This window comes from Nerophis lumbriciformis, linkage group LG07 (genome assembly GCF_033978685.3).
Source record: "Nerophis lumbriciformis linkage group LG07, RoL_Nlum_v2.1, whole genome shotgun sequence".
Classification (NCBI taxonomy): domain Eukaryota; kingdom Metazoa; phylum Chordata; class Actinopteri; order Syngnathiformes; family Syngnathidae; genus Nerophis; species Nerophis lumbriciformis.
The window spans coordinates 43,947,835-43,975,620 of record NC_084554.2 but is presented as its reverse complement, the minus strand read 5'-3'; the positions used below and the strand labels follow the sequence as shown (position 1 = coordinate 43,975,620).

At 40.4% G+C, this 27,786-nt stretch overlaps 1 protein-coding gene across 2 annotated transcripts in view; it reads left to right on the top strand.

Annotated features, from left to right (window-relative positions):
* The window catches only part of drosha (drosha ribonuclease III), a 298,514-nt gene that overhangs the window by 233,312 nt on the left and 37,416 nt on the right, over positions 1-27,786 (top strand). For both annotated transcript variants that reach the window (XM_072913522.1, XM_061965099.1), the window contains exons 26-29: positions 845-950; positions 13,355-13,496; positions 23,228-23,310; positions 26,884-26,987. In XM_072913522.1, the coding sequence (XP_072769623.1) occupies positions 845-950; positions 13,355-13,496; positions 23,228-23,310; positions 26,884-26,987 (435 nt within the window). The remainder of the gene's footprint in view (positions 1-844; positions 951-13,354; positions 13,497-23,227; positions 23,311-26,883; positions 26,988-27,786) is intronic.

Below are 27,786 nucleotides of genomic sequence, written 5' to 3'. Positions count from 1 at the left end.
TTAACACTCTTACTAATAATGCGCCACACTTTGAACCAAAACCAAACAAGAATGACAAACACATTTCGGGAGAACATCTGCACCTTAACACAACATAAACACAACAGAACAAATACCCAGAATCCCATGCAGCCCTGACTCTTCCGGGCTACATTATACACCCCTGCTACCACCAAACCCCGCCCCCACCCCAACCCTGCTCCCTCACACATCAAGCAAAAAAAAAAACTTTGTATGCAGTGTTATTTCATTTAAAATTACAAAAAAATTTCGCAGCTCCCGTTGTTTTCTATAATTTGTGAAACTGGTCAAAATGGCTCTTTGACTGGTAAAGGTTGCCGACCCCTGCCCTCAGTAATAGTCAGGTAACACAACAACCTTTTATTTATTCATACCATTCTCTTGAGGTTAATTTTACAATTTTTTAAAATTGAAATCGAGGGGTATACTGACAAAAGAAAGGCCCAATGGCCCACACCAAAAATATTAAAACCAATATTTTCATGGATAAGGAAGCCTAACAAGGTAACAAAGAGATGAGAAACAAATTGGATGATAGATAATTGTTTTTAGTGTATTTTACAGCTGATTTCAGACATGGGTCAAAACCGACCCGTTAACATAAGAGACGGTAACAGAAAGCTAACACTAGAGGAAGGTTAAACCACCTTCACAAGTCTGGATGTGTGTACTTTCGAAGCTTCTTCCAAGTTGTCACAGTCCCCCAAAGACCACCCATGAAATGTCCTCATGCCATCACTAAATAAATGCTTTTGAGATGGTTCCAATGTGCTTTTTGCCCTCTTTAATATTGCATCCATGTGATCCCTTCTTCCCAATCCAGGGGCCACAACCAGAGGATGGAGTTCCTGGGAGATTCCATCATGCAGCTGGTGGCCACTGAGTACCTCTTCATCCACTTCCCCGACCACCATGAGGGACATTTAACAGTAAGAGAAACGTCACCATTCGATCACCTACGTTTCCTCTTTGGAACAGCTCATTCTGAATCCACGCTGTGGTTTCCGGGCAAAAACGCCTCTAAAGTTGCAACAAAAATCAGCCGTGGGTGACGTTACACACACACACACCTCATGAGGACTCTCAGTTCAGAGAGCATCAAAGGATGAACTTCATGCATGGATTCATTGCGAAGCTCCAAATATGGCATCCTGCAGCTGTGGTCCACTAGTCCAACCGTTGACACCACATCCTGACAGTACGAACCGCACACGCTCCTGGTGGGAGCATAAATCCATCTGCGGAGACATTTGTGCTCCACATGCTGACAAATGTCTCCGCAGTCGCCGGTTGTTTTCCTCTTTAGGGGAATGACTGATGCGCTGAACTTTTCCAGAACAACAGGGGAGGGGGACGTGTGCGTCGTCAAATCAAATCTCACCTGCACCAGTTTGACACTTAGTGTCTGGCAAACTTTTTACATCCCACACGTCTGTTTGCCCTCCCATCCTTCCTTTGGGTTGTGAACTCGGTCTTGTCTGATGCATTTCCTTCCTTCCATACTTCCTGCCATCAAGTTTTGGAATTATTTTTTTCAAAAAGATACAGCCCACATATTCATCTCTTGACAATAGCGGTTTACTTTGCATGTGCCATGGCACTGTAACAAAACATAAACTTAAAATTCTTATTTTTGTAGCTGCCAAAATTGTACTCAAGTAAAAAATAGTCATTCAAATATATACCGTATTTTTCGGACTATAAGTCGCAGTTTTTTTCAAAGTTTGGCCGGGCTCCAGTGCGATTTATATGTTTTTTTTTCCTTCTTTATTATGCATTTTCGGCAGGTGCGACTTATACTCCGAAAAATGCGGTACTAGAGTCAGAGTACGTATTTAGTGAAACATCTACTCAGGTACTGAGTCACTGGTGAGTAACTTATGAGTACCGTAAATTCCGGACTATAAGCCGCTACTTTTTTCCTACGTTTTGCACCCTGCAGCCAATAAAACGGTGTGGCCCATTTATGGATTTTTCTCACTAAGTCCATAATGTTTTGTACTAGGGATGTCCGATAATATCGGACTGCCGATATTATCGGCCGATACATGCTTTAAGATGTAATATCCGAAATTATCGGTATCTGTTTCAAAATGATCGGTATCGGTTTCAAAAAGTAAAATTGATGACTTTTTAAAACGCCACTGTGTACACGGACGTAGGGAGAAGTACAGAGCGCCAATAAACCTTGAAGGCACTGCCTTTGCGTGCCGGCCCAGTCACATATACCATACCATACCAACTTTATTTATAAAGCCCTTTAAAGACAAGCATAGTTGAAAAACAAAGGGCTGTACACCACAAAGAAATGGAGGCAAAGGACAGACTAAAAAATAACATTTAAAACAGAAATAAAAATACACATTTAAAAAGCAAATATAAATTACCCTAAGAACAGTTTGTTAGATAAAAACAGTTTGAAAGTTAAAAACAGTTCAAAAAGTTAAATGCTATAAACAGTTTAAAGTCTCATGCTGGGTTAAAAGCCAGTGAATAAAAATGGGTTTTAAGAAGGGTCTTAAAAATAGCCAAAGAAGGGGCCTGTCTCACATGGAGAGGGAGATCGTTCCAGAGTTTGGGACCCGCAACAGAGAAAGCTCTGTCCCCTCTGAGCTTGCGCTTTGTTTTGGGTACCTCCAGGATCAGCTGATCAGCTGACCTGAGGGACCGGGTGGGGGCATAGAGATGGAGCAGCTCAGAGAGGTACGGTGGGGCAAGACCACGTAAGGATTTAAAAACGAGTAAGATCATTTTAAAATGGACTCTAAAAATATTCACATATCTACGGCTTTTCACACACGCAAGTGAATGCAAACATACTTGGTCAACAGCCATACAGATCACACTGAGGGTGGCCGTATAAACAACTTTTAACGCCGCACTGTGAACCCACACCAAACAAGTATGACAACCACATTTCGGGAGAACATCCGCACCGTAACACAACATAAACACAACAGAACAAATACCCAGAACCCCTTGCAACACTAACTTTTCCGGGACGCTATAATATACACCCCCGCTACCCCCTATCCCCCCCACCACCTCAACCCCGCCCACCTCAACCTCTTCATGCTCTCTCAGGGAGAGCATGTCCCAAATTCCAAGCTGCTGTTTTGAGGCATGTTAAAAAAAATAATGCACTTTGTGACTTCAATAATAAATATGGCAGTGCCATGTTGGCATTTTTTTTTCCATAACTTGAGTTGATTTATTTTGGAAAACCTTGTTACATTGTTTAATGCATCCAGCGGGGCATCACAACAAAATTAGGCATAATAATGTGTTAATTCCACGACTGTATATATCGGTATCGGTTGGTATCGGAATCGGTAATTAAGAGTTGGACAATATCGGAATATCATATATCAGCAAAAAAGCCATTATCGGACATCTCTATTTTGTACTCAACAAATCGTTTTCATAAAATACAAGCATAGACACTGAAAGGGTGTGTTATTGTTCGTGCTATGGCGCCGTCTTTAAGACGACTTCGCTCACTGCAGTGCTGCGGAGTGGACGTCTACAGTATTCTTCTGTTTAGTGCTTTGAACCGAAAGTACAAGTGCGCTGTTCCGTCTTTTAGTCGTCCATAGCGTTTTCTACTCGTATGGATTCTTCATTCATCACTCCAAGCAGTGTTTTTTAAGTTTTACAGTACAACTAAAATAATTCATAATTACTAAACCTTCCCATGCAAGATGTCTGTATGAGTGTTTTCATGCTTATTTGTACGTGTTAATGTAATGTCATCAAGCTAGGGTTGTTAGCATGAGCTAATATGCTAACACATTTACAAGTGTCTGTGTTAGTATTATCGTATTTTCCGCACTATAAGGCGCACCTTCAATGAATGACCTATTTTCAAACTTTGTTCATATATAAGGCGCACCGCATTATAAGGCGCATAAAATAGACGCTACAGTAGAGGCTGGGGTTACGTTATGCATCCCGTAGTTGCGAGACCTGTTGTTGCTCAATATTGGTCCATATATAAGGCGCACTGGATTATAAGGCGCACTGTCAGCTTTTGAGAAAATTGGAGGTTTTTAGGTGCGCCTTATAGTGCGGAAAATACGGTACTAAATTACAATGGCTTTCCTTTTGTATTGGTTCAGTTTCACAAATTCCTCAGTAAATTAACCAATACATCACTGTGGCGTTATTGAGTCTGTTTAGCTGATTGGGGAGCTAGCTTTCGCAGTTAGTGGGTCCATGACGATGACTTCTGTTTTGCGTGATCACCGTTTTACTGCCTTGTTACAGGCACACTTTGGAAGTTATTAGGGTATGTAAATAAACATTTACAAAATCGTTGTGTAAATAACTCATTTAACAACGTACCGTATTTTTCGGACTATAAGTCGCAGTTTTTTTCATAGTTTGGCCGGGCTCTAGTGCGACTTATATATGTTTTTTTCCTTCTTTATTATGCATTTTCGGCAGGTGCGACTTATACTCCGGTGCGACTTATACTCCGAAAAATACGGTATATATCTGCAGCTTATAGTTGCGGCTAATTTATGGAAAACAATTTTTTCAGGCAAAAATTTAGTGAGTGTGCAGTTTTATATACCGATGCCCTCTATAGTCCAGAAAATATGTTAGTTATTTACTACCTTATTTCAATGGTACCTGCAAACCAACCGTAGTTTGTGTGTGTGTGTGTCTGTGAGAGACAGAGACACTACTACAAGATGTACTTCATAGATGCACATTTTACAGTGACGTTATAATAGTGCCAATGTTAGCATATGTCCAGTTAAAAAAATGAAAAACATCTACAACTTACCGCAACATGTTTTCTCTTGTTAGAAGTGAAATTGCTTATGGCTGAAATGTGAACATTTCTACTGACACAGATTTTAAGTACCGTATTTTTCGGAGTATAAGTCGCACCGGAGTATAAGTCGCACCTGCCGAAAATGCATAATAAAGAAGAAAAAAACATATATAAATCGCACTGGAGCCCGGCCAAACTTTGAAAAAAACTGCGACTTATAGTCCGAAAAATACGGTACCAATGATTGTCACACACACACAAGGTTTGGTGAGATTATCCTCTGCATTTGAGATGACCGCACATGATATAAATGTTATTTTTCCTAGTTTGTAAGTCAACATTGAAGAGAGACGTAATGTTACTTTTCACAGTGTGACTGCCAGGCTCTGTTTGCTTGATGAAATAGAGTCAAACGTCATGAGTGCTTACAATGGCTACGTTCACACTGCAGGGTAGGATGTCCAATTCACATTTTTTTTTGTCAAATCCTATCTTTTTATTTAATCGTCTGCTCCGAAAGGCGTGTGGGCGAGCAGTCGGAGACAGGCCGTGAGTTCCTAGAACATTTGTTTCGCATGTTTCGCAACTATTTATTTTGAAACTGTCTATCTTGGCGAATACTTATGACGCTTATCGCTATTTGATGACATATAGGACGGATGAATGTGATCAAAGCGTTCGGACTGAAGTTGAATTTGATACATATCCGATTTATATCCACATTCGGAATTGTACTGTTCACATTGACATGAAACAGTCATGTGACTGTGTTTGAACGAGCCAAAAGTATGTTGTTACAAACGGTAATTAATGTATTATTTATTATTATAATGATGATAGAAATGCATATAGCAATCAGAATTAAACTCAATGTAACAGATTCAAGTTTCTTTTTGACGAGACTAACATATTTTTTGGAACTGTAAGGCAGTGGTCCCCAACCACCGGGCCGCGGATCGATTGGTACCGGGTAGAGATGTCCGATAAATGCATTAAAATGTAATATCGGAAATTATCGTTTTTTATCGTTTTTTATCGTTTTTATTATCGGTATCCGGTTTTTTTTGTTTGTTTTTTTATTAAATCAGTAATCGGTAAAGTGTGCGGAACAAACGTCCAATTTCTTGCCACTTTCGCATCTTTGGGCCACTGGTGCAACTTGAATCCGTCCCTGTTGGTGTTGTTACACCCTCCGACAACACACCGACGAGGCATGATGTCTCCAAGGTACGGAAAACAGTCGAAAAAACGGAAAATAACAGAGCTGATTTGACTCGGTGTTTGAGAAAATGGCGGATTGCTTCCCGATGCGACGTCACGAATAATAGAAAGGCGTTTAATTCGCCAAAATTCACCCATTTAGAGTTCGGAAATCGGTTAAAAAAATATATGGTCTTTTTTCTGCAACATCAAGGTATATATTGACGCTTACATAGATCTGGTGATAATGTTCCCCTTTAAATGTAGGGGGAAAAAAAATCATAATATGACCTCTTTATTGCGCCTATAATCCGGTGCGCCCTATGGTCCGACAAATACAGTATGTTGCATCCTGACAAGTACAATTACTGAAGTAAATGTAGCGCGTCACTACACACTCCTGCTTGGTCTTTCATCTTTTCTTTAGGTTGGGAACTTGGTCTTGTGCAACATTCTTCTGTGATGTTTTCTTCCTGCTGTCAATCTTTGGAGTCTTTTGAAAAGGTGTCAGGCTGGTATTATCACCCCTCTTGGCTCCGTGTGTTTACTGTACTGTGCCGTGGCAATCGTCACGGGACAGAAACATTCCCAGTTTTGCAGTTGCCCGTCTTTGTCGGCACTTTTTCCTTTCTCCCTACCGAGGCTGTCAAGTGTCTGCGAGATAAAGCGACGTGTCGACTTGCCTGCCACAAAGCGAGCGATCGCACCTTTTGAAAGGAGCTGGGCCACTTTTACGGGCGGCGTTGCAACTCCCTATTTTTTATTGTATTTTATTCTGGCGAGCATCAGCGTTTCACTTCGCGCGTGCCGCTATCAGCTCGAGGCTGCGACGTTTGAAGTGGTGTGAAAGCGAACAAGAGCGTGTTGGTGGATATTCCTCACGAGATGGAAACAAAATGTCGGTGACGTCAGGCATGTTAAAAGCTGCAGCGATGCCACACCAGTCAAGATAAGCTACATCTGAAATGGATTTCCATTCAGGGATAAAAGTGCTCATTCAACTAGTGAGTGAGAGACAGCGAGCAAGCCTCACATCATCTTGCATTCTGCGACCCCCCCCCCCCCCCTTCTCCGTGAGCGTCTTGCAGCTATATTTAACATGTTTGTGTTTTTTCCTTTTGGGAGCGTTGATGTACCTCGGTCTGTGGAACACAACGCCCTCCGCTCAGCCCCGAGTCACCATGCAATATTTACCAGAGCGACGCGCAATCTCCCCGAAACATTTACTGCGAATTACCATTTGTGTCTTTGATAAATTATTTCACGGGGAGTTGTATTTTGATGTTCCAGTGCGCCTGAGTTGACTGTGTGTGCATCTGGGAGCCTGTTTTTGCAAACCTGACACGAGGTTCTACTCAAGTTGTCTTTTTGTTGGCCGCTTGGCCTGAAAAGCTTCCAGAATTAAAGCCACATTGGAAATGATGCTGCTTGAAAAGTCCCCTATTACACAAAAGTGACTTTTTGATGGAGCTGCAAGATGTTTTTTTTCAAAGCTTATTTATATCTATTTTAGATTTAATAATAATAATAATAATAATAATTAAAGCTGCAAGCAGCGATAGACGGGACCGACTTTGACGGCACATAAAATCCAAACCGGAGCAGTAATTAAAACTCTTTCGTCAACTTTTAATCAGAAGGGTTCAATCTCTCTACTGTGCTGGTTTGAAGCCGACACGATAAACATGCTCAGAGGAGATAATTTTTTAAAAAAGGTGACCGGTTTTTACAAAACTTTTGTTTTGAAGGGGTAATTGCAAACTTCCTGTTGATTTTTGCTGGGGGTTGTCAATTTATGAAATGTAGGTCTAAGTGAGACCTACATAAAGGTTTTTGTTTCATGTCTCTACAACATTCCTACTGGAAGTTACAGGCAGTTTTGTCTGTATTTTCTTCCTAGGAGCAGTTTTGTCTGTGTTTTATTCCTAGGGGGCGCTAGAGCACAATTTTGAGTTTTGAGGTTGGGTTTTTTTTATTAGATCGCAATTTTTGCCAGTCCTGATGTGTGTATCCAGTTTGGTGAGTTTTAAAGCATGTTAAAGGGGTCAAATTGTAGCTCAAAGAGGCAAAAGTGACTGATTTTACAAAACTTTTGTTTTGAAGGGTGAATTGCCAACTTCCTGTTGATTTTTGCTGGGGGTTGTCAATTTATGAAATGTAGGTCTAAGTGAGACCTACATAAAGGTTTTTGTTTCATGTCTCTACAACATTCCTACTGGAAGTTACAGGCAGTTTTGTCTGTATTTTCTTCCTAGGAGCAGTTTTGTCTGTGTTTTATTCCTAGGGGGCGCTAGAGCGCAATTTTGAGTTTTGAGGTTGGGTTTTTTTTATTAGATCGCAATTTTTGCCAGTCCTGATGTGTGTATCCAGTTTGGTGAGTTTTGAAGCATGTTAAAGGGGTCAAATTGTAGCTCAAAGAGGCAAAAGTGACTGATTTTACAAAACTTTTGTTTTGAAGGGAGAATTGCCAACTTCCTGTTGATTTTTGCTGCAGGGTGTCAGTGTATGAAATGTAGGTCTAAGTGAGACCTACATAGAATTTTTTGTTTCATGTCGCTACGACATTTTTACTGGAAGTTATAGGCAGTTTTGTCTGTGTTTTCTTCCAAGGGGGCGCTAGAGCGCAATTTTGAGTTTTGGGGTTTGGTTTTTTCATTAGATGGCAATTTTCGCCAGTCCTGATGTGTGTGTCAAATATGGTGAGTTTTGAAGCATGTTAAGGGGGTCAAATTACAGCTCAAAGAGGTGGCGGAATGATAATAATAAAACCTTACAAATACAATAGGGTCCTCTGTCCCAAAGGGACATTGCGGTCCCTAATAATGGATTAGATTTTATATCGCGCTTTTCTGTTACTAGATACTCAAAGCGCTCACAGAAAAGTGGGAACCCATCATTCATTCACACCTGGTAAGCTACATTTGTAGCCACAGCTGCCCTGGGGTAGACTGACGGAAGCGAGGCTGCCAGTTTGCGCCTACGGCCCCTCCAACCACCACCTGTCATTCATTCATAATTCATTCACCAGTGTGAGCGCCACCGGGGGCAAGGGTGAAGTGTCCTGCCCAACGACACAACGGCAGCGATTTGGAAGTCAAGAGGTGGGGAACGAACCTGCAACCCTCAGGTTTCTGGCACGGCCGCTCTACCCACTACGCCATACCGCCCCAGATTTAAAGGGGAACATTATCACCAGACCTATGTAAGCGTCAATATATACCTTGATGTTGCAGAAAAAAGACCATATATTTTTTTAACCGATTACCGAACTCTAAATGCGTGAATTTTGGCGAATTAAACGCCTTTCTATTATTCGCTCTCGGAGCGATGACGTCACAACGGGAAGCAATCCGCCATTTTCTCAAACACCGAGTCAAATCAGCTCTGTTATTTGCCGTTTTTTTCGACTGTTTTCCGTACCTTGGAGACATCATGCCTCGTCGGTGTGTTGTCAGAGGGTGTAACAACACGAACAGGGACGGATTCAAGTTGCACCAGTGGCCCAAAGATGCGAAAGTGGCAAGAAATTGGACGTTTGTTCCGCACACTTTACCGACGAAAGCTATACTACGACAGAGATGGCAAGAATGTGTGGATATCCTGCGATATCCCTGGCCTGCTGACTTTAACTCCAAAACTGGACAGATCAGCTTTCAGGAAAAGAGAGCGGATGAGGGTATGTCTACAGAATATATTAATTGATGAAAACTGGGCTGTCTGCACTCTCAAAGTGCATGTTGTTGCCAAATGTATTTCATATGCTGTAAACCTAGTTCATAGTTGTTAGTTTCCTTTAATGCCAAACAAACACATACCAATCGTTGGTTAGAAGGCGATCGCCAAATTCGTCCTCGCTTTCTCCCGTGTCGCTGGCTGTCGTGTCGTTGTCGTCGGTTTCGCTTGCATACGGTTCAAACCGATATGGCTCAATAGCTTCAGTTTCTTCTTCAATTTCGTTTTCGCTACCTGCCTCCACACTACAACCATCCGTTTCAATGCATGCGTAATCTGTTGAATCGCTTAAGCCGCTGAAATCCGAGTGAATCCGAGCTAATGTCGCTATAGCTTGCTGTTCTATGCGCCATGTTTGTTTGTGTTGGCATCACTGTGTGACGTCACAGGAAAATGGACGGGTGTATATAACGATGGTTAAAATCAGGCACTTTGAAGCTTTTTTTAGGGATATTGCGTGACGGGTAAAATTTTGAAAAAAACTTCGAAAAATAAAATAAGCCACTGGGAACTGATTTTTAGTGGTTTCAACCCTTCTGAAATTGTGATAATGTTCCCCTTTAACTGTAGTTCAGGCGTCTCTAAAAGTTTTTCGCAAATGGCTGCATACTGAAAAGTCGAGGTATGCGGGGGACATATTTAAAACATCCAAACTGCTTATTTGCTATCACTTTTACTATCATATTTGTACATGTCGTATTTGCTGATGTTGCTCTATTGTTGTTGTTATTGTTGTGTTTGCTGTTGTTGTTTTTGTCTCTCTGTCTAACCCCCCTAATTTCCCCCTCTGTCTTCTTTTGTTGTCTCTTTCTATCCCCTCCTGCTCCGGCCCTGCTGCACCGAATGATAATATAAATACATTTAATAAAGTCAAATACAAATAAGGCAACAAGAGAAGTATCCTACACTTCTCTTTTGTAAAGTCAATCTGAACAGCCGATATGGGCATCTACATCAACTATATGATTTGCCTGAGAAGCTGGACAGGACAAAAAAAGAAATAAAAATGAATAAATACATCCAAACTGCGGCCTGGGGTCCATTTGCAGACTGCAACTCCAGTTTTATTGGCCTGCGGTTTGTCGAAAAACGCCCAAATGTAAGAAAAAAAACTAAGATTAATTTCTGATTAATTTTTTTAATCAGATTAATCACACTCTTGAACTGTGATTAATTGTGATTATTAACAGGTATTTTTTTGCTTGCATAAATAAAATTTGCTCAAGTAAATATCCCAACATTTGGATACAGATGCAATTTAGTAGTCAGAATGGCATACAGGAACGTTTTTTAAACGTTTTACTGAACGGCAAGTCATTGATTTTCTTAAAACTTGGGGACAGTGAGTATAGTCAGAAATAAGTGCACCTTTTAATAATATTGCTGACAGTGTACAGTTACTAATCGATAATTTAGTAAACACATTCATAAACAATTGAATATAGTGCACCATTCAAATCTGCATTTATTCTTCTCCACCTCCAAAGACATGCACCTGGGCATAGGTTGATTGGCAACACTAAATTGGCCCTAGTGTGTGAATATGAGTGTGAATGTTGTCTGTCTATCTGTGTTGGCCCCGCAATGAGGTGGCGACTTGTCCAGGGTGTACCCCGCTCCAGCCCCCCCGCGACCTCGAAGGGAATAAGCGGTAGGAAATGGAGGGATGGATGGAGTTTAAACAATTGTTTAAACTAACTGACCACCAGTGTTGGGTCTAACGCGTTACAAAGTAACACGTTACTGTAACGCCGTTAGTTTCGTCGGTAACTAGTAATCTAACGCGTTATTTTTCATATTCAGTAACTCAGTTACCGTTACTGCATGATGCGTTACTGCGTTATTTTACGTTATTTTTCATGTAGTATCGGCTAGAAACAGAAGATCTGAGTGTGTTTTATTGCAGCGCTGCGGTGGAAAAGAAAAGGCGTGCTTTGTGGGGGCGGGGGGGACTCCCATATCGCAGTTGAGGAGCGCAGGGGAGACGTTCCTCCAGGGCCTACGTACGTCTTCGTGGCTAACAACCTTCACTTTACCCGGAAGTGGGTCTTTACAGCTGAGGGTGAATGACGAGACCGGCGGTTTGTTGCAACTTTGTGACTTTATTGGACACAGCCATCCACCAAGCTAGAGCACCTGCACGCACTCACTGTCGCCGCTCGCTCACCTCTCTCGCCCACTCACTCACTGACATCACTCACCTCACATGCTGTCATATCTTAAAGGGCCACACACACACACACACACACACATACGCTACTCTCATAACAACTAACAAGACATCATGGCAAAGCCAGAAGTCGAGTTTCTTAACATGGAGACATTCTCAATTCTTTTGTCGAGCACAAAGAAAATAACATTTTAGTTAAATGTAAGTTGTGTCTTGGATCAAAGATCCTATCTACTTAAAGTTAAAGTGCCATTATGTTGCAGTTATTTAAAATAGTTTTATCTTTGTCTTTGTGTGTTGTATGTAGACCACATTGCTTTCTGAGTTCAGTGATGCAAATGCATGTCAAGTTGATCAACAGATTGTATTATTCTCCAGTGCAATAACAGTACTGAAATGAAGGCTAAAAGGGCATTAATGGGAGCCTTAAAAAAAAAGAAGTAACTAAATAGTTACTTTTCACAGTAACGCATTACTTTTTGGTGTAAGTAACTGAGTTAGTAACTGAGTTACTTTTGAAATAAAGTAACTAGTAACTGTAACTAGTTACTGGTTTTCAGAAACTAACCCAACACTGCTGACCACATAACTTTCCTCCAGAAGGTCCTATCGTTGTCCATGTGATGTCAGATGAAACAAAAATTGTGTTTGGAGGAGAAAAGGTGAGGTCTTTAATCCCAGGAACACTACGTCTACCGTCAAGCATGGTGGTGGTAGTATTATGCTCTGGGCCTGTTTTGCTGCCAATGGAACTGGTGCTTTACAGAGAGTAAAAGGGACAATTAAAAAGGAGGATTACCTCCAAATTCTTCAGGACAACCTTAAATCATCGGCCCAGAGGTTGGATCTTGGGCGCAGTTGGGTGTTCTAACAGGACAATGACCCTAAACACACGTCAAAAGTGGTAATGGAATGGCTAAATCAGGCTAGAATTAAGATTTTAGAATGGCCTTTCCAAAGTCCTGACTTAAACGTGTGAACAATGCTGAAGAAACTAGTCCATGTCAGAAAACCAACACATTTAGCTGAACTGCAGCAATTTTGTCAAGAGGAGTGGTCAAAAATTCAAGCAGAAGCTTGTGGATGGCTACCAAAAGCGCCTTATTGCAGTGAAACTTGCCAAGGGACATGTAACCAAATATTAACATTGCTGTATGTATACTTTTGACCCAGCAGATTTGCTCACATTTTCAGTAGACCCATAATATATATGACCCATAAATATATTCATAAAAGAACCAAACTTCATGAATGTTTTTTGTTACCAACAAGTATAATAAATATTTTTTAAAAAAAGAGTTGTAGAAATGATTGGAAACTCAAGACAGCCATGACATTATGTTCTTTACAAATGTATGTAAACTTTTGACCACGACTGTATGACAAACAACAAAGAAAGGAAGTTTACTGGTGAACATGACATGTGAAACCTGTGTGCTTTCTCGTAGCTTTTGCGCAGTTCGCTGGTCAACAACCGCACCCAGGCCAAAGTGGCAGAGGAGCTGGGCATGCAAGACTTTGCCATCACCAACGACAAAACCAAGCGGCCTGTGGCGCTCCGGACAAAGACCCTTGCTGACCTGTTGGAGTGTAGGTCCACACAAACACATTTGTGATGTATTACATGAAAACACATTTTATGGCGTGTGTTTGTGATCATCTTCTTATATAAGTCAAATAAGTCGTAACAATCTTTGAAAGTCTTGAATTAATAGCGTTGTTTAGTACAAGGGTGCCCAAACTTTTTCCATTGAAGGCCTCAGACTGACAATCAAAGGATGCGGAGGCCATTTTGGTAGTTTTCATCGTCAAAACCAGTACAATATATAGATGGTTTTCAAAGAACGAGAACATTATATTGCGGTAGACATTTCGTGTTAATGCTGAAGAGCCAAAGCCGAACTAAAATGCTAACTGTTAACACCCTAATCAGATAGCGTCAAGTAACACAAACATGTGCAAAATGAGCTCAAAAAGCGAGCATGCTAAAGGTAGTAAATTAGCAATAGCATGCTTAGATTAGCATTAATAAAATCAGGATCTTTCTGTGTGGAGTTTGCATGTTCTCCGCGTGACTGCGTGGGTTCCCTCCGGGTACTCCGGCTTCCTCCCACCTCCAAAGACATGCACCTGGGGATAGGTTGATTGGCAACACTAAATTGGCCCTAGTGTGTGAATGTGAGTGTGAATGTTGTCTTGTCTATCTGTGTTGGCCCTGCGATGAGGTGGCGACTTGTCCAGGGTGTACCCCGCCTTCCGCCCGATTGTAGCTGAGATAGGCTACAGCGACCCCAAAGGGAATAAGCGGTAGAAAATGGATGGATGGATGGAAAATATAAACTGCTGAAGTTTTGCTAAATTATCTAAAAAAGCTACAATGTTACCATGCCGAAATGCTAACTAACATACGTCAAGTTCCAAAATATATTACTCTGAGGTGTGTACCTGAAAAAAATAGTTTAAAATGCTAGCATGCATCAAGTACCAAAACGTGACTGAAGTGTTTATCTACAAAATAAAAAAGCTTGTACCGTATTTTTCGGATTATAAATCACTCCGGAGTATAAATCGCACCGTCCGAAAATGCATAATAAAGAAGGAAAAAAACATATATAAGTCGCAGTAGAGTATAAGTCACATTTTTGGGGGAAATTTATTTGATAAAATCCAACACCAATAATAGACATTTGAAAGGCAATTTAAAATAAATAAAGAATAGTGAACAACAGGCTGAATAAGTGTACGTTACATGACGCATAAATAACCAACTGAGAACGTGCCTGGTATGTTAACGTAACATATTATGGTAAGAGTCATTCAAATACCGTATTTCTCGGACTATAAGTCGCAGTTTTTTTCATAGTTTGGCTGGGGGTGCGACTTATACTCAGGAGCGACTTATGTGTGAAATTATTAACACATTACCGTAAAATATAAAATAATATTATTTAGCTCATTCACGTAAGAGACTAGACGTATAAGATTTCATGGGATTTAGCGATTAGGAGTGACAGATTGTTTGGTAAACGTATAGCATGTTCTATATGTTATAGTTATTTGAATGACTCTTACCATAATATGTTACGTTAACATACCAGGCACCTTCTCAGTTGGTTATTTATGCCTCATATAACATACACTTATTCAGCCTGTTGTTCACTATTCTTTATTTATTTTAAATTGCCTTTCAAATGTCTATTCTTGGTGTTGGGTTTTATCAAATAAATTTCCCCAAAAAATGCGACTTATACTCCAGTGCGACTTATATATGTTTTTTCCCTTCTTTATTATGCATTTTCGGCCGGTGCAACTTATACTCCGGAGCGACTTATACTCCGAAAAATACGGTAACTATAATATATAGAACATGCTATACATTTACCAAACAATCTGTCACTCCTAATCGCTAAATCTGATGAAATCTTTTCCCTCGGTGTCGCTTCTAAACAACTCTGCCAACTCCAAAGGTAGACAATGCGCCGCTTACTCTTCTATCGGTACGTCGCTATATTTTACGGTAATGTGTTAATAATTTCACACATAAATCGCTCCAGAGTATAAATCGCACCACTGGCCAAACTATGAAAAAAACTGCGATTTATAATCCGAAAAATACGGTATACAAACATTATTCGCATGCTAACAGGTATCATTCACCAGGCAACAAAATATTTCTCGCTGAGGTGTATACCTGCAAAATTAACAAAAAAGCTAGCATGCTAATAACAAAATGCTAACGACTGTGACCCCTGGTCTAGTAGCACACTTTTAAGACTTGTAGAGGACCAATATTATTATTATCGCTAGCCATTAATAATGGACGTATGGAAGTATGGCATACTTGCCAACCCTCCCGAATTTTCCGGGAGACTCCCGAAATTCAGCGCCTCTCCCGAAAACCTCCCGGGACAAGTATTCTCCCGAAAATCTCCCGATTTTCAGCCGGCGCTGGAAGCCACGCCCCCTCCAGCTCCATGCGGACCTGAGTGAGGACAGCCTTTTTTCATGACGGGAGGACAACAGGGTGACAAGAACTAAATCATCCAGACTAGAGATAAATTGTATTATTATGTTCATTTTACCTAAAAATAAATATATTTAGTAATTAAAAAAACAAAAACTAAATACATTTTTTTTTATATTTTGCTAAAAACATCAAAATTAATTGTATTTTTATTTGTATTTTTTCTTGACTCCTTATTACATCCAGCCATAGAATTATACATTACAATAAACATATTTGAAATAATTGATTTTAAATTATCATAATAATTCATTTAAAATGACCATATTTAATTATTAAAATAATTGCTTGTTTATCAACAACTTTAGCATTTTATTCATTACATTTTGAAACTCTCAGAAGCCAAGTTATGTTATATTCCTTAATATTTATTTATGCAAGTTTGAAGTATCAATTATCTAAACACAGTTTTGTTTGAATATTTTCAGGATGTATGTATATATATATATATATATATATATATATATATATAATATATATGAAATACTTGACTTGGTGAATTCTAGCTGTCAATATACTCCTCCCCTCTTAACCACACCCCAACCACGCCCCACCACGCCCCCACCCCACGAAATCGGAGGTCTCAAGGTTGGCAAGTATGAAGTATGGACACTGATAGATTTTCCTGTGTAGTTGTTAGGTGATTGTCACCAGCTGTTCCAATATGTCTCTGAAATTGTCACCATTTTGTATAACTTGGAGTTTATTGATTAGGGTGGAGCTGTCATTGCATTTTTTATTGACACACGCACACACACCATCCGTTCACTTCTAGACTCATTAAGGAAGAAGAAAAAAACGTTTTCAACCAAGACAACTTATCTCCTTGTCTTAAAGGTTTTGCATGCAATAGTTTTTAATTAAATAGCTCGTTACTGTTTTTTGTTTTGTTTTAGTGCCGGCCCTCGAGTGTGACAGAAATTATTTAGCTGGCACGATAAACAAGATTTAGCACATGATTCACGGCCAAACACGTCCCTAATTTAGACCGGTGACGAGTAACATCGTTAAATCTTAATTTTAACACTCCGTATATAGCTTGTGTGTGAGATTTTCATCGTGTAAACGCCTTCATTATTTTACTTTCTTTAAAAAAAAAAGCAGCATGCTATTCCCCCCCCTGTTGTTGAAATGACTGTATGAAACTGCTGAGAAGCTCATGCTATTATTGTGTGTCTACAAATAGCAGCTCCCTTTAAACCTCCGTACAGAACAAAATGATGGCTTCTTTTTCGTTTTTGGAACACTTTTTGCAACACTACGTGGACATAAACACGATCACAGCCAGACCTCGTTTTTTGTTAGTTCGCCCTTCCCAAAGTTGTGACAAAAACCGAATTGTACTATAAACTGAAGCAATTTTTACCAAAACAATCTGAGTCTGTTTTAGATACCCAAAATATTATTGCAACCCTTTTTGTAGAGAATAATGATCGTTTTACATGCATAAAACAATGTGAAATACATATAAAAACAATGCATGATTTAGCCTGACTTTTACCATTATTAACGACTCCTGTTGGCAACAATGAGGGTAGAGGAAAGCGGATGCCAGCTTTGTACTTTGCTGCGACTTCTTTCTTGAATTCAATAGTGTTTCTCTACTTCTTCATCAAAGTCGAGTCAAACTTTATTTATGAAGCACATTAAAGGGGAACATTATCACCAGACCTATGTAAGCGTCAATATATACCTTGATGTTGCAGAAAAAAGACCATATATTTTTTTAACCGATTTCCGAACTCTAAATGGGTGAATTTTGGCGAATTAAACGCCTTTCTAATATTCGCTCTCGGAGCGATGACGTCACAACGTGGCGTCACATCGGGAAGCAATCCGCCATTTTCTCAAACACCGAGTCAAATCAGCTCTGTTATTTTCCGTTTTTTCGACTGTTTTCCGTACCTTGGAGACATCATGCCTCGTGGGTGTGTTGTCGGAGGGTGTAACAACACGAACAGGGACGGATTCAAGTTGCACCAGTGGCCCAAAGATGCGAAAGTGGCAAAAAATTGGACGTTTGTTCCGCACACTTTACCGACGAAAGCTATGCTACGACAGAGATGGCAAGAATGTGTGGATATCCTGCGACACTCAAAGCAGATGCATTTCCAACGATAAAGTCAAAGAAATCTGCCGCCAGACCCCCATTGAATCTGCCGGAGTGTGTGAGCAATTCAGGGACAAAGGACCTCGGTAGCACGGCAAGCAATGGCGGCAGTTTGTTCCCGCAGACGAGCGAGCTAAACCCCCTGGATGTCTTGGCTCACACCGTCCCGAAGATGATCAAGAGAAGAATATCGACCCTAGCTTCCCTGGCCTGCTGACATGAGGGTATGTCTCCAGAATATATTAATTGATGAAAATTGGGCTGTCTGCACTCTCAAAGTGCATGTTGTTGCCAAATGTATTTCATATGCTGTAAACCTAGTTCATAGTTGTTAGTTTCCTTTAATGCCAAACAAACACATACCAATCGTTGGTTAGAAGGCGATCGCCGAATTCGTCCTCGCTTTCTCCCGTGTCGCTGGCTGTCGTGTCGTTTTCGTCGGTTTCGCTTGCGTACGGTACAAACCGATATGGCTCAATAGCTTCAGTTTCTTCTTCAATTTCGTTTTCGCTACCTGCCTCCACACTACAACCATCCGTTTCAATACATGCGTAATCTGTTGAATCGCTTAAGCCGCTGAAATCCGAGTCTGAATCCGAGCTAATGTCGCTATAGCTTGCTGTTCTTTCCGCCATGTTTGTTTGTGTTGGCATCACTGTGTGACGTCACAGGAAAATGGACGGGTGTTTATAACGATGGTTAAAATCAGGCACTTTGAAGCTTTTTTTAGGGATATTGCGTGATGGGTAAAATTTTGAAAAAAACTTTGAAAAATATAATAAGCCACTGGGAACTGATTTTTAATGGTTTTAACCATTCTGAAATTGTGATAATGTTCCCCTTTAAAGCACCTAGGTTGACCACAGTGCTGCACAGGGCACATAAGACAATAAAGGTAGTACAAGCAATAACACAGTGGATGATGCATTTTACAGTAGTAAAGTTTTCTTTATCAAAGTGCTGGCACTTACAACCATACTTGCCAACCTTGAGACCTCCGATTTCGGGAGGTGGGGGGAGGCGGGGTGGGGTGGGCGTGGTCGGGTTAGAAGGGGGCGTGGTCGGGGCGTGGCTAAAAGGGGAGGAGTATATTTACAGCTAGAATTCACCAAGTCAAGTATTTCAAATATATATATATATATATATATATATATATATATATATATATTTATATTTATTTATTTTATTATATGTATATATATATATACATATATATATATATATATGTATATATATATATATATATATATATATATATATATATATTAATTGTATTATATATATATATATATATATATATATATAAATACTTGAATTTCAGTGTTCATTTATTTACACATATACACACACATAACACTAGATGGCAGTATTGTCCTGTTTAAGAGTGTCACAACATTGCTGTTTACGGCAGACGAACTGCTTTACGGTATACAAAAACGTGACTGCTGTTGTTGTGTGTTGTTGCCGCGCTGGGAGGAAGTTAATGAAACTGCCTAACAATAAACCCACATAAGAAACCAAGAACTCGCCCTCCATCATTCTACAGTTATAACGTGATTTGGTAGGTATGCTGGTTATATTGTGGGTTAGCGCCTGAATTTCGGGAGATTTTCGGGAGAAAATTTGTCCCGGGAGGTTTTCGGGAGAGGCGCTGAATTTCGGGAGTCTCCCGGAAAATCCGGGAGGGTTGGCAAGTATGCTTACAACTTTATTCGGCCCCATTGTGGCTTATTTTGCAGTCATACTCATTAAAAAAAAGGACAAAGATTGAGTCACCAACTTGTGGGATTCTTTAAATGAGCACTTTATTCGGCAGACTGATATGCAGGCAATGTTTGGTCATATTATAGATAGGAATGGATACTGAAACTGGTACTTTTTTGGCACCGACTGAGTTCCGCTGATCCTATCGGCCACTGATTATTTTAAAATTCAACTGTGCCATCTAACGGTATCTCGGTTACGGGTGGCAACAAAATATTGATTCAAAAAACATTCTAATGTAAGTAAAGTAAGGCTCCACCATAGCGATCGACCATTATGGTGTTTTCAGGGCCAATACTGATTATTAGTAGTCAAGGAGGCCGATGACCGATATTTGGAGCCGATATTAATTTGCAGTAAAATGTATTTAAACTTGAATAGTATACGTCAGTAAACAGCTGGACAAGACTTAGGTTGTTGTATTTTTCTTTTTTTCTTCACATTGCTTTAGTGGAAAAAAGCCAACTTTTCTCATGCAGGGCAAAAGAGCTGGTGCTAGAGCAGTGATGATAAATATCTACTTCACTATTTTTTAGTTGTTGATTTCAACAGCTCCAACTTTGTTAATGAAAACTACAACTAAGATGCACGTAACAATTAAACAGCTGGTGTGTAGTAAGTACTATACTTACAGTATTACCGCCTTTCAGGGCGCAACAAAAAACAAAGCAACACACCTTAAATTATACACTACTGCCATTTAATGTCTTGAACTAGCAACTGTAATTGCAACTTAATCTCATACTTGCAAATGAGATAATACATTTAAAATAAAACTATGTATAACAACTGCACATAAATTATCATAATCGTTTTTTAAAGGTTACAATAAAAAAAAATTGTTACAAAACATTGTTTATTAACACACACAAAAGTAGCAAAAATAATTACCGGTATCTTTTCCCAGGTACCAGGAATTGATGCCGTATAAGTTGATGATAGTATAAACACTTTGTTAAAAAAACTGAATAAAACGAAAAGTAAGCCGTACATAACATACATACATTTTGGGCATATTTGCGCAAAATGCGGGACTGACGTGTTTTCTGTGGTGTATTAAAGGGGAACATTATCACAATTTCAGAAGGGTTAAAACCATTAAAAATCAGTTCCCAGTGGCTTATTTTATTTTTCGAAGTTTTTTTCAAAATTTTACCCATCACGCAATACCTCTAAAAAAAAGCTTCAAAGTGCCTGATTTTAACCATCGTTATAAACACCCGTCCATTTTCCTGTGACGTCACACAGTGATGCCAACACAAACAAACATGGCGCATAGAACAGCAAGCTATAGCGACATTAGCTTGGATTCAGACTCGGATTTCAGCGGCTTAAGCGATTCAACAGATTACGCATGTATTGAAACGGATGGTTGTAGTGTGGAGGCAGGTAGCGAAAACGAATTTGAAGAAGAAACTGAAGCTATTGAGCCATATCGGTTTGAACCGTATGCAAGCGAAAACGACACGACAGCCAGCGACACGGGAGAAAGCTAGGACGAATTCGGCGATCGCCTTCTAACCAACGATTGGTATGTGTTAGTTTGGCATTAAAGGAAACTAACAACTATGAACTCGGTTTACAGCATATGAAATACATTTGGCAACAACATGCACTTTGAAAGTGCAGACAGCCCAATTTTCATCAATTGATATATTCTGTAGACATACCCTCATCCGCTCTCTTTTCCTGAAAGCTGATCTGTCCAGTTTTGGAGTTGATGTCAGCAGGCCAGGGAAGCTAGGGTCGATATTCTTCTCTTGATCATCTTCGGTGGCATAAGGGACGGTGTGAGCCAAGACATCCAGGGGGTTTAGCTCGCTCGTCTGCGGGAACAAACTGCCGCCATTGCTTGCCGTGCTACCGAGGACCTTTGTCCTTGAATAGCTCACACACTCCGGCAGATTCAATGGGGGTCTGGCGGCAGATTTCTTTGACTTTATCGTTGGAAATGCATCTGCTTAGAGTGTCGCAGGATATCCACACATTCTTGCCATCTCTGTCGTAGCATAGCTTTTGTCGGTAAAGTGTGCGGAACAAACGTCCAATTTCTTGCCACTTTCGCATCTTTGGGCCACTGGTGCAACTTGAATCCATCCCTGTTCGTGTTTTTACACCCTCCGACAACACACCGACGAGGCATGATGTCTCCAAGGTACGGAAAACAGTCGAAAAAACGGAAAATAACAGAGCTGATTTGACTCAGTGTTTGAGAAAATGGCGGATTGCTTCCCGATGTGACGTCACAACGTGACGTCATCGCTCCGAGAGCGAATAATAGAAAGGCGTTTAATTCGCCAAAATTCACCCATTTAGAGTTCGGAAATCGGTTAAAAAAATATATGGTCTTTTTTCTGCAACATCAAGGTATATATTGACGCTTACATAGGTCTGGTGATAATGTTCCCCTTTAACTAGGGCTGCAGCTATCGAGTATTTTAGTCATTGACTAATCTATCGATTAATTTGTTCGATTAATGGAGTGATTGGATGAACCCCCCTTCATAGACTCAATGTGTATTTCAGGGAAAATAATTTTTCCGCTTGCCATGATCTTCATTCTTTTGTTTTTATAAATGCACATCATTAACATTGAACTTGCTCTTTTAACATGTGTGCATTAGAAAAAATAGGAGAAACCACACTGCATTACTCCACCTTTTGCAGCGGCTGTGTGGAAAGTACTGTATGTTTGCGTACCTAAAGTTCCAGGCAAACTTTCTGGATTGTAGAAATTTTTGTTAGTTACACTCATTAAACAATCGATTATGCAGCCTTAGTATTAACCCTCTTTAAGGTCATGGGTGCATGTTCATACACACTTCCTCGGTCATACTCGGTTCCCCAGTGATTTTTGAATGTCTTCTTCTGTTTCTGCCTGGGGTGAAGGCCCAAAAGGATAATGGTCCTAAAGGAGGACGCTCATCAGGCCAAGAGCACTATACCATGCTGAGAATCAATCTCTCCATGGGTGTAGAAAGACGGAGAGAAAGTCGACATCATTGACCAGTGAGTCCGCAATGCAGGAAGATATAAAAACAAAACACCTCCCATCGTTTGCCTTTCAAATCGCACCGTCAGGCGCGGGTCGGCCAACGGAAAACGAGCGCCTTCCGCATATGAGCGTTTGTACCCTGCAGCGACGGCGGCCTCTTCCTCAAATATTACCCATATTCCTATCCCCATATTCATTCCTCCCCTGGCTGAGGAAATAAGCGTAGGCGGCCAGATGCAGCTTACATTTCAAATAGGAGGTCATTTCACTTAGACGCCGCTTACTCGCATTTCAGTTTGTTTTTTTATTGCACGGCCTTGACTGTGCGCTTTAAACAGGCAGGAAAGCACTAAGCAAACAATTTCAATCAAATGTTATGAATTCATCCATTTATTTGTGACTAAGCTGTATTTATGTGCTTCTTCCAGCTTTTATTGCAGCGCTCTATATTGACAAGGATCTGGAATATGTGCACACCTTCATGAACGTCTGCTTCTTCCCCCGACTGAAGGTGAGCCCTCTATTGCCAGCGCCTGATCAATGAGCCGCTGAGAGAGACCACTTGGGGGCAGAAAAAGGGGTCGTGGAGGGGGGTTAATGGCGCTGCCCTAATGGCGCGGGCATTGACGCGAGGCTCAAAGCGGCGCTGGGATTGCTATTTTAGTCATCCTTAATGGGAACCGCAACAGTGTCGGGACGGCGCTATTATATTGGCTTGTTAGTCGCCACTGATGCCATTGATTCAGCAAACGTGAACCAAAATTTTGATACCACAAAAAGGATAGACTTTAGTCATCCCACAATGGGGAAATGATGTTGCTGTGCAGATTCAAAAAGTCTACAAAAATGAGGTAAAACAACAGGGAAACATTAAAAGACATAAAACACATTAAAAGAGTACTGATGCAACTAGCTGCTACTCCAGCGGCGCCATTTCTACATACAGCTACAAAAGTAAAACAAAGAAAAACCAAAACTTGCCGATATCCGATATTCCGATATTGTCCAACTGTTAATTACCGATTCCGATATCAACCGATACCGATATATACAGTCGTGGAATTAACACATTATTATGCCTAATTTTGTTGTGATGCCCCGCTGGATGCTTTAAACCAGGGGTGCTTACACTTTTTCTGCAGGCGAGCTACTTTTCAATTGATCAAGTCGTGGGGATCTACCTCATTCATATATATAATTTATATTTACTTATTTGTGAAATATATGTTTTTGTTAACAAGTTAAAGGTGTTTAATGATAATGCAAGCATGTTTAACACATAGTTAATATTGTTAATACATTAAAGGTGTTTAATGATAATACAAGTATGTTTAATACATATAGTTAATATTGTTAACAAGTTAAAGGTGTTTAAAGATAATGCTAGCATGTTTAACACATATAGTTAATATTGTTAACAAGTTAAAGGTGGTTAAAAATAATACAAGCATGTTTAACACAAATAGTTAATATTGTTAACAACTTAAAGGTGGTTAAAGATAAAACAAGCATGTTTAACACATATAGTTAATATTGTTTACAAAGGTGGTTAAAGATAATACAAGCATGTTTAACACATATAGTTAATATTGTTAACAAGTTAAAGGTGGTTAAAGATAATACAAGCATGTTTAACACATATAGTTAATATTGTTAACAACTTAAAGGTGGTTAAAGATAATACAAGCATGTTTAACACATATAGATTCCTTTCTTTCATGAAGACAAGAATATAAGTTGGTGTATTACCTGATTGTGATGACTTGCATTGATAGGAATCAGACAGTGGTGATGATAACGTACGCATTTTCGAATGGAGGAGAAAAAAAGTCCTTTCTGTCCAATACCACATGAAAGTGGTTGGTTTTTGGCATCTTATTTGTCCAGCTTCCGTACTCCTTTGTATAAACTTTACAAGAAATACATTGTCGGCAAACTCCGTAGCTTGCTAGCTTGTGCACGCCAGCTTTCTGAGACTCTTATTTTGGTAGCGCAGGCAGGATGAAGCAGAGCTTTTATTGTGCAACTGTGCAGTCGGTCTTTGGAGTTTTGACGACAGGTACGGCGCCAGAGTCTGTTGAAATAAAGTGTTTCTCGCCTTCCAGTCGGTAATTTTAATGAGCTGGCAGCAGCCAGCGTCATCTCAGAAGACCCTCGGGTGCCTTGAATGTCAATCAAGTGACGAAAGTGACGTCATAGTGAAGATTTATGATCGCTCATTTTTAGGACTATTTTTTTAATGCCTGGCTGGTGATCGACTGACACACCCTCCGAGATCGACCGGTAGATCGCGATCGACGTAATGAGCACCCCTGCTTTAAACAATGTAACAAGGTTTTCCAAAATAAATCAACTCAAGTTATGGAAAAAATGCCAACATGGCACTGCCATATTTATTATTGAAGTCACAAAGTGCATTACGGTATTTTTTTTTTAACATGCTTCAAAACAGCAGCTTGGAATTTGGGACATGCTCTCCCTGAGACCCACTACAACTATGGGAAGTACTATACTTTGACTTTCACAAAGTGCATTATTATTTTTATTTTTTAAACATGCCTCAAAACAACAGCTACAAAAACAATGAAGGCACACAGCTTCAGTCCAGAGTATACTAGAGTAATAAAGTAAACAATAACATAGTACTCCTTTAGTGTAAGGCTGCCTGGTATACTGTATAACAGGAAATTATAAACTGGGCTCAATCTGCCCTGCTTTAACGTATTTGTATGAGTAACACAAATGTGCTGCAAGCTAGTGGTGAGTGCTTGAAGTCAGAGCTTCTGAAATGCTGCGTTGAGACACGGCACCTCCGTTCACTGCAAGCTGCAAAGTGTGCGCCATGCAGGGCAGACTAGCCACACCAAACTCCACCGTAGCTTTTGCCATACTGCGTGCGTTGCTCCTGACCACAACGTGGGCTTTCGGCTTGGGGTGGTTTTTGTTGTATTTTTGTTTTTTCTCGGCGGAGTCTTTAAGCGACAACTGCGACTTATACTCCGAAAAATACGGTATTCTGTTTTTATTTACGACTTACACAACGTGCCAACTTCCCTGGTTTTGGGTTTTGTATGTAATGCATTTCTTCATTTCCATTTAAAAACTGCGTAGCATTAACGTCCTCGCTCACAGTCTGGGTCGGAATGAAGCAAAGGCTCATGCGCGGCGGACCGTGCACGAGTTCGGGACAAAGCTCGGTGGCGGCCTCCCCTCTGAAGCTCTGCCGCGGTCTGATGTGCCGGGCTAATTGCCGTCTCGGTGAGCCTCTCCGGGGAGAATCCCGACTCTGGAAGGAGCTGAGCTTTGCGTCATGGCCGCCTCATTTCCACTTCCAAGAGGAAAAGTTGCAAAGCGGCGGCTGGCGCGTACACCAGCACCCCACACACACACACACACACACACACCACCCTCACACCGCGTTGTCTCGCGTTTCATCCAATTTGGGCAAAAACAGAAGCAATGAAGGGCCCTCCCTTTATAATGACTTCTTCCTCTCCTTGCTGCGCTTTGTGATTACGCATGAGGAGAGCAGGCGTACTGAAAAGTGGGCAAAATGCTGCTCCTCACATTTCTCTTCTTTAGGCTGCAGCTGTGCAGTGCAGCACACCCACCCCAAGAGATGGGGAAGTGGAAAGAAGAAAAAGGGAAACAAAGTGCAGCTTCTGAGAGGTCGGGAGCAATAAAGCGAAAGAGCAGGCAGCAGAAGCACTCTTTGTAGAAAATTAATAGGAGCAGACAGTTCTGGATTCAAAGTCTGCCTTTTTATGACGAGGCTGCTTCGCTGTTAATGGAAGAGCTTTTAGAAGTCCCCCCTGGATAAGAGAAATGTATCAGGGCGGCACACCTGGGAGACTCCCGGTCGTACCGTATTTCTGGACGCGGATTGGCTTTTGTCTTAAGTAGTCTGTGATTTGTCCAGATGGAGAGTTCTATGCTGCTGATGCTCGGGCTGTGGGGAGTTCACGGGGTACAAATGGAATAAAAGCCATTGCAAAGCAAACACAGATTGTTTATTTCCTACATCTCTAAAAGGAAGCGTTTTCATGGCGTCCTCTCTCCCCTTTGCGGGTTTTGTGTGTTACAGGAATTCATCCTGAACCAGGACTGGAATGACCCCAAGTCTCAGCTGCAGCAGTGCTGCTTGACTCTGAGGACGGAGGGCAAAGAGCCCGACATCCCTTTGTACAAGTAAGACACGCTCTTCTTGGCCTTTCAGTCAACATGGACCTTATCATGAAAATAGATTAAACAAGACATTTGATTTGTCATAATAAGAAGCAATGCTCGTTTTGCACAGGATATTTAGGTCATTTTATACATTCAAATAACAGTTTCTTTTTCAGGACATTAATCACATTTTGGAATTTGGATTAACCATGATAATCAAAGGTGATTACTCGCTTGCATAATTAAAATCTGCTTCACAAAAGACTCAAATATTTGTACACAAATGCCATTTTATTGTCAGGAAGTCATTTAGGAACATTTTTAAATGTTTTACTTGAATACATGTCTTTTTTTATTTTTTTTTTGCACAAAACTTGGTAACCGTTTTATCTAAAGTACTTTTGGGATGTATTTTGGAGTGAAATCTGCCAGTCATTTTTGGAGTGACTTATGCATAAGGATGATGTTTGTTAAGAAATTATTGATTTCGATGCCATTATCGAATCCTCTTATCGAACCGATTTCTTATCGATTCTTTTATCGAATCCAGATAGGCTGTTGTATATGGAAAAAAACACACAATACTTGGTTTAACAAAAACTCACTTTTGGCAGCCTTCACTTATATTTTTTAAGAAAAAATACAAATAAAATAAATAAATATTGACTGTTAGTGGACAAGTTCCCAGCTTATCGATTCCTTGGAATCACTTGCCATTTTTGTAAATGTTCTTTTAATGATTCTTCCGGATGGGGATGACGTCATTACGCGACGTGCTTTTCTCGAGTGACTCAAAGCGCTTTACATAGTGAAACCCAAT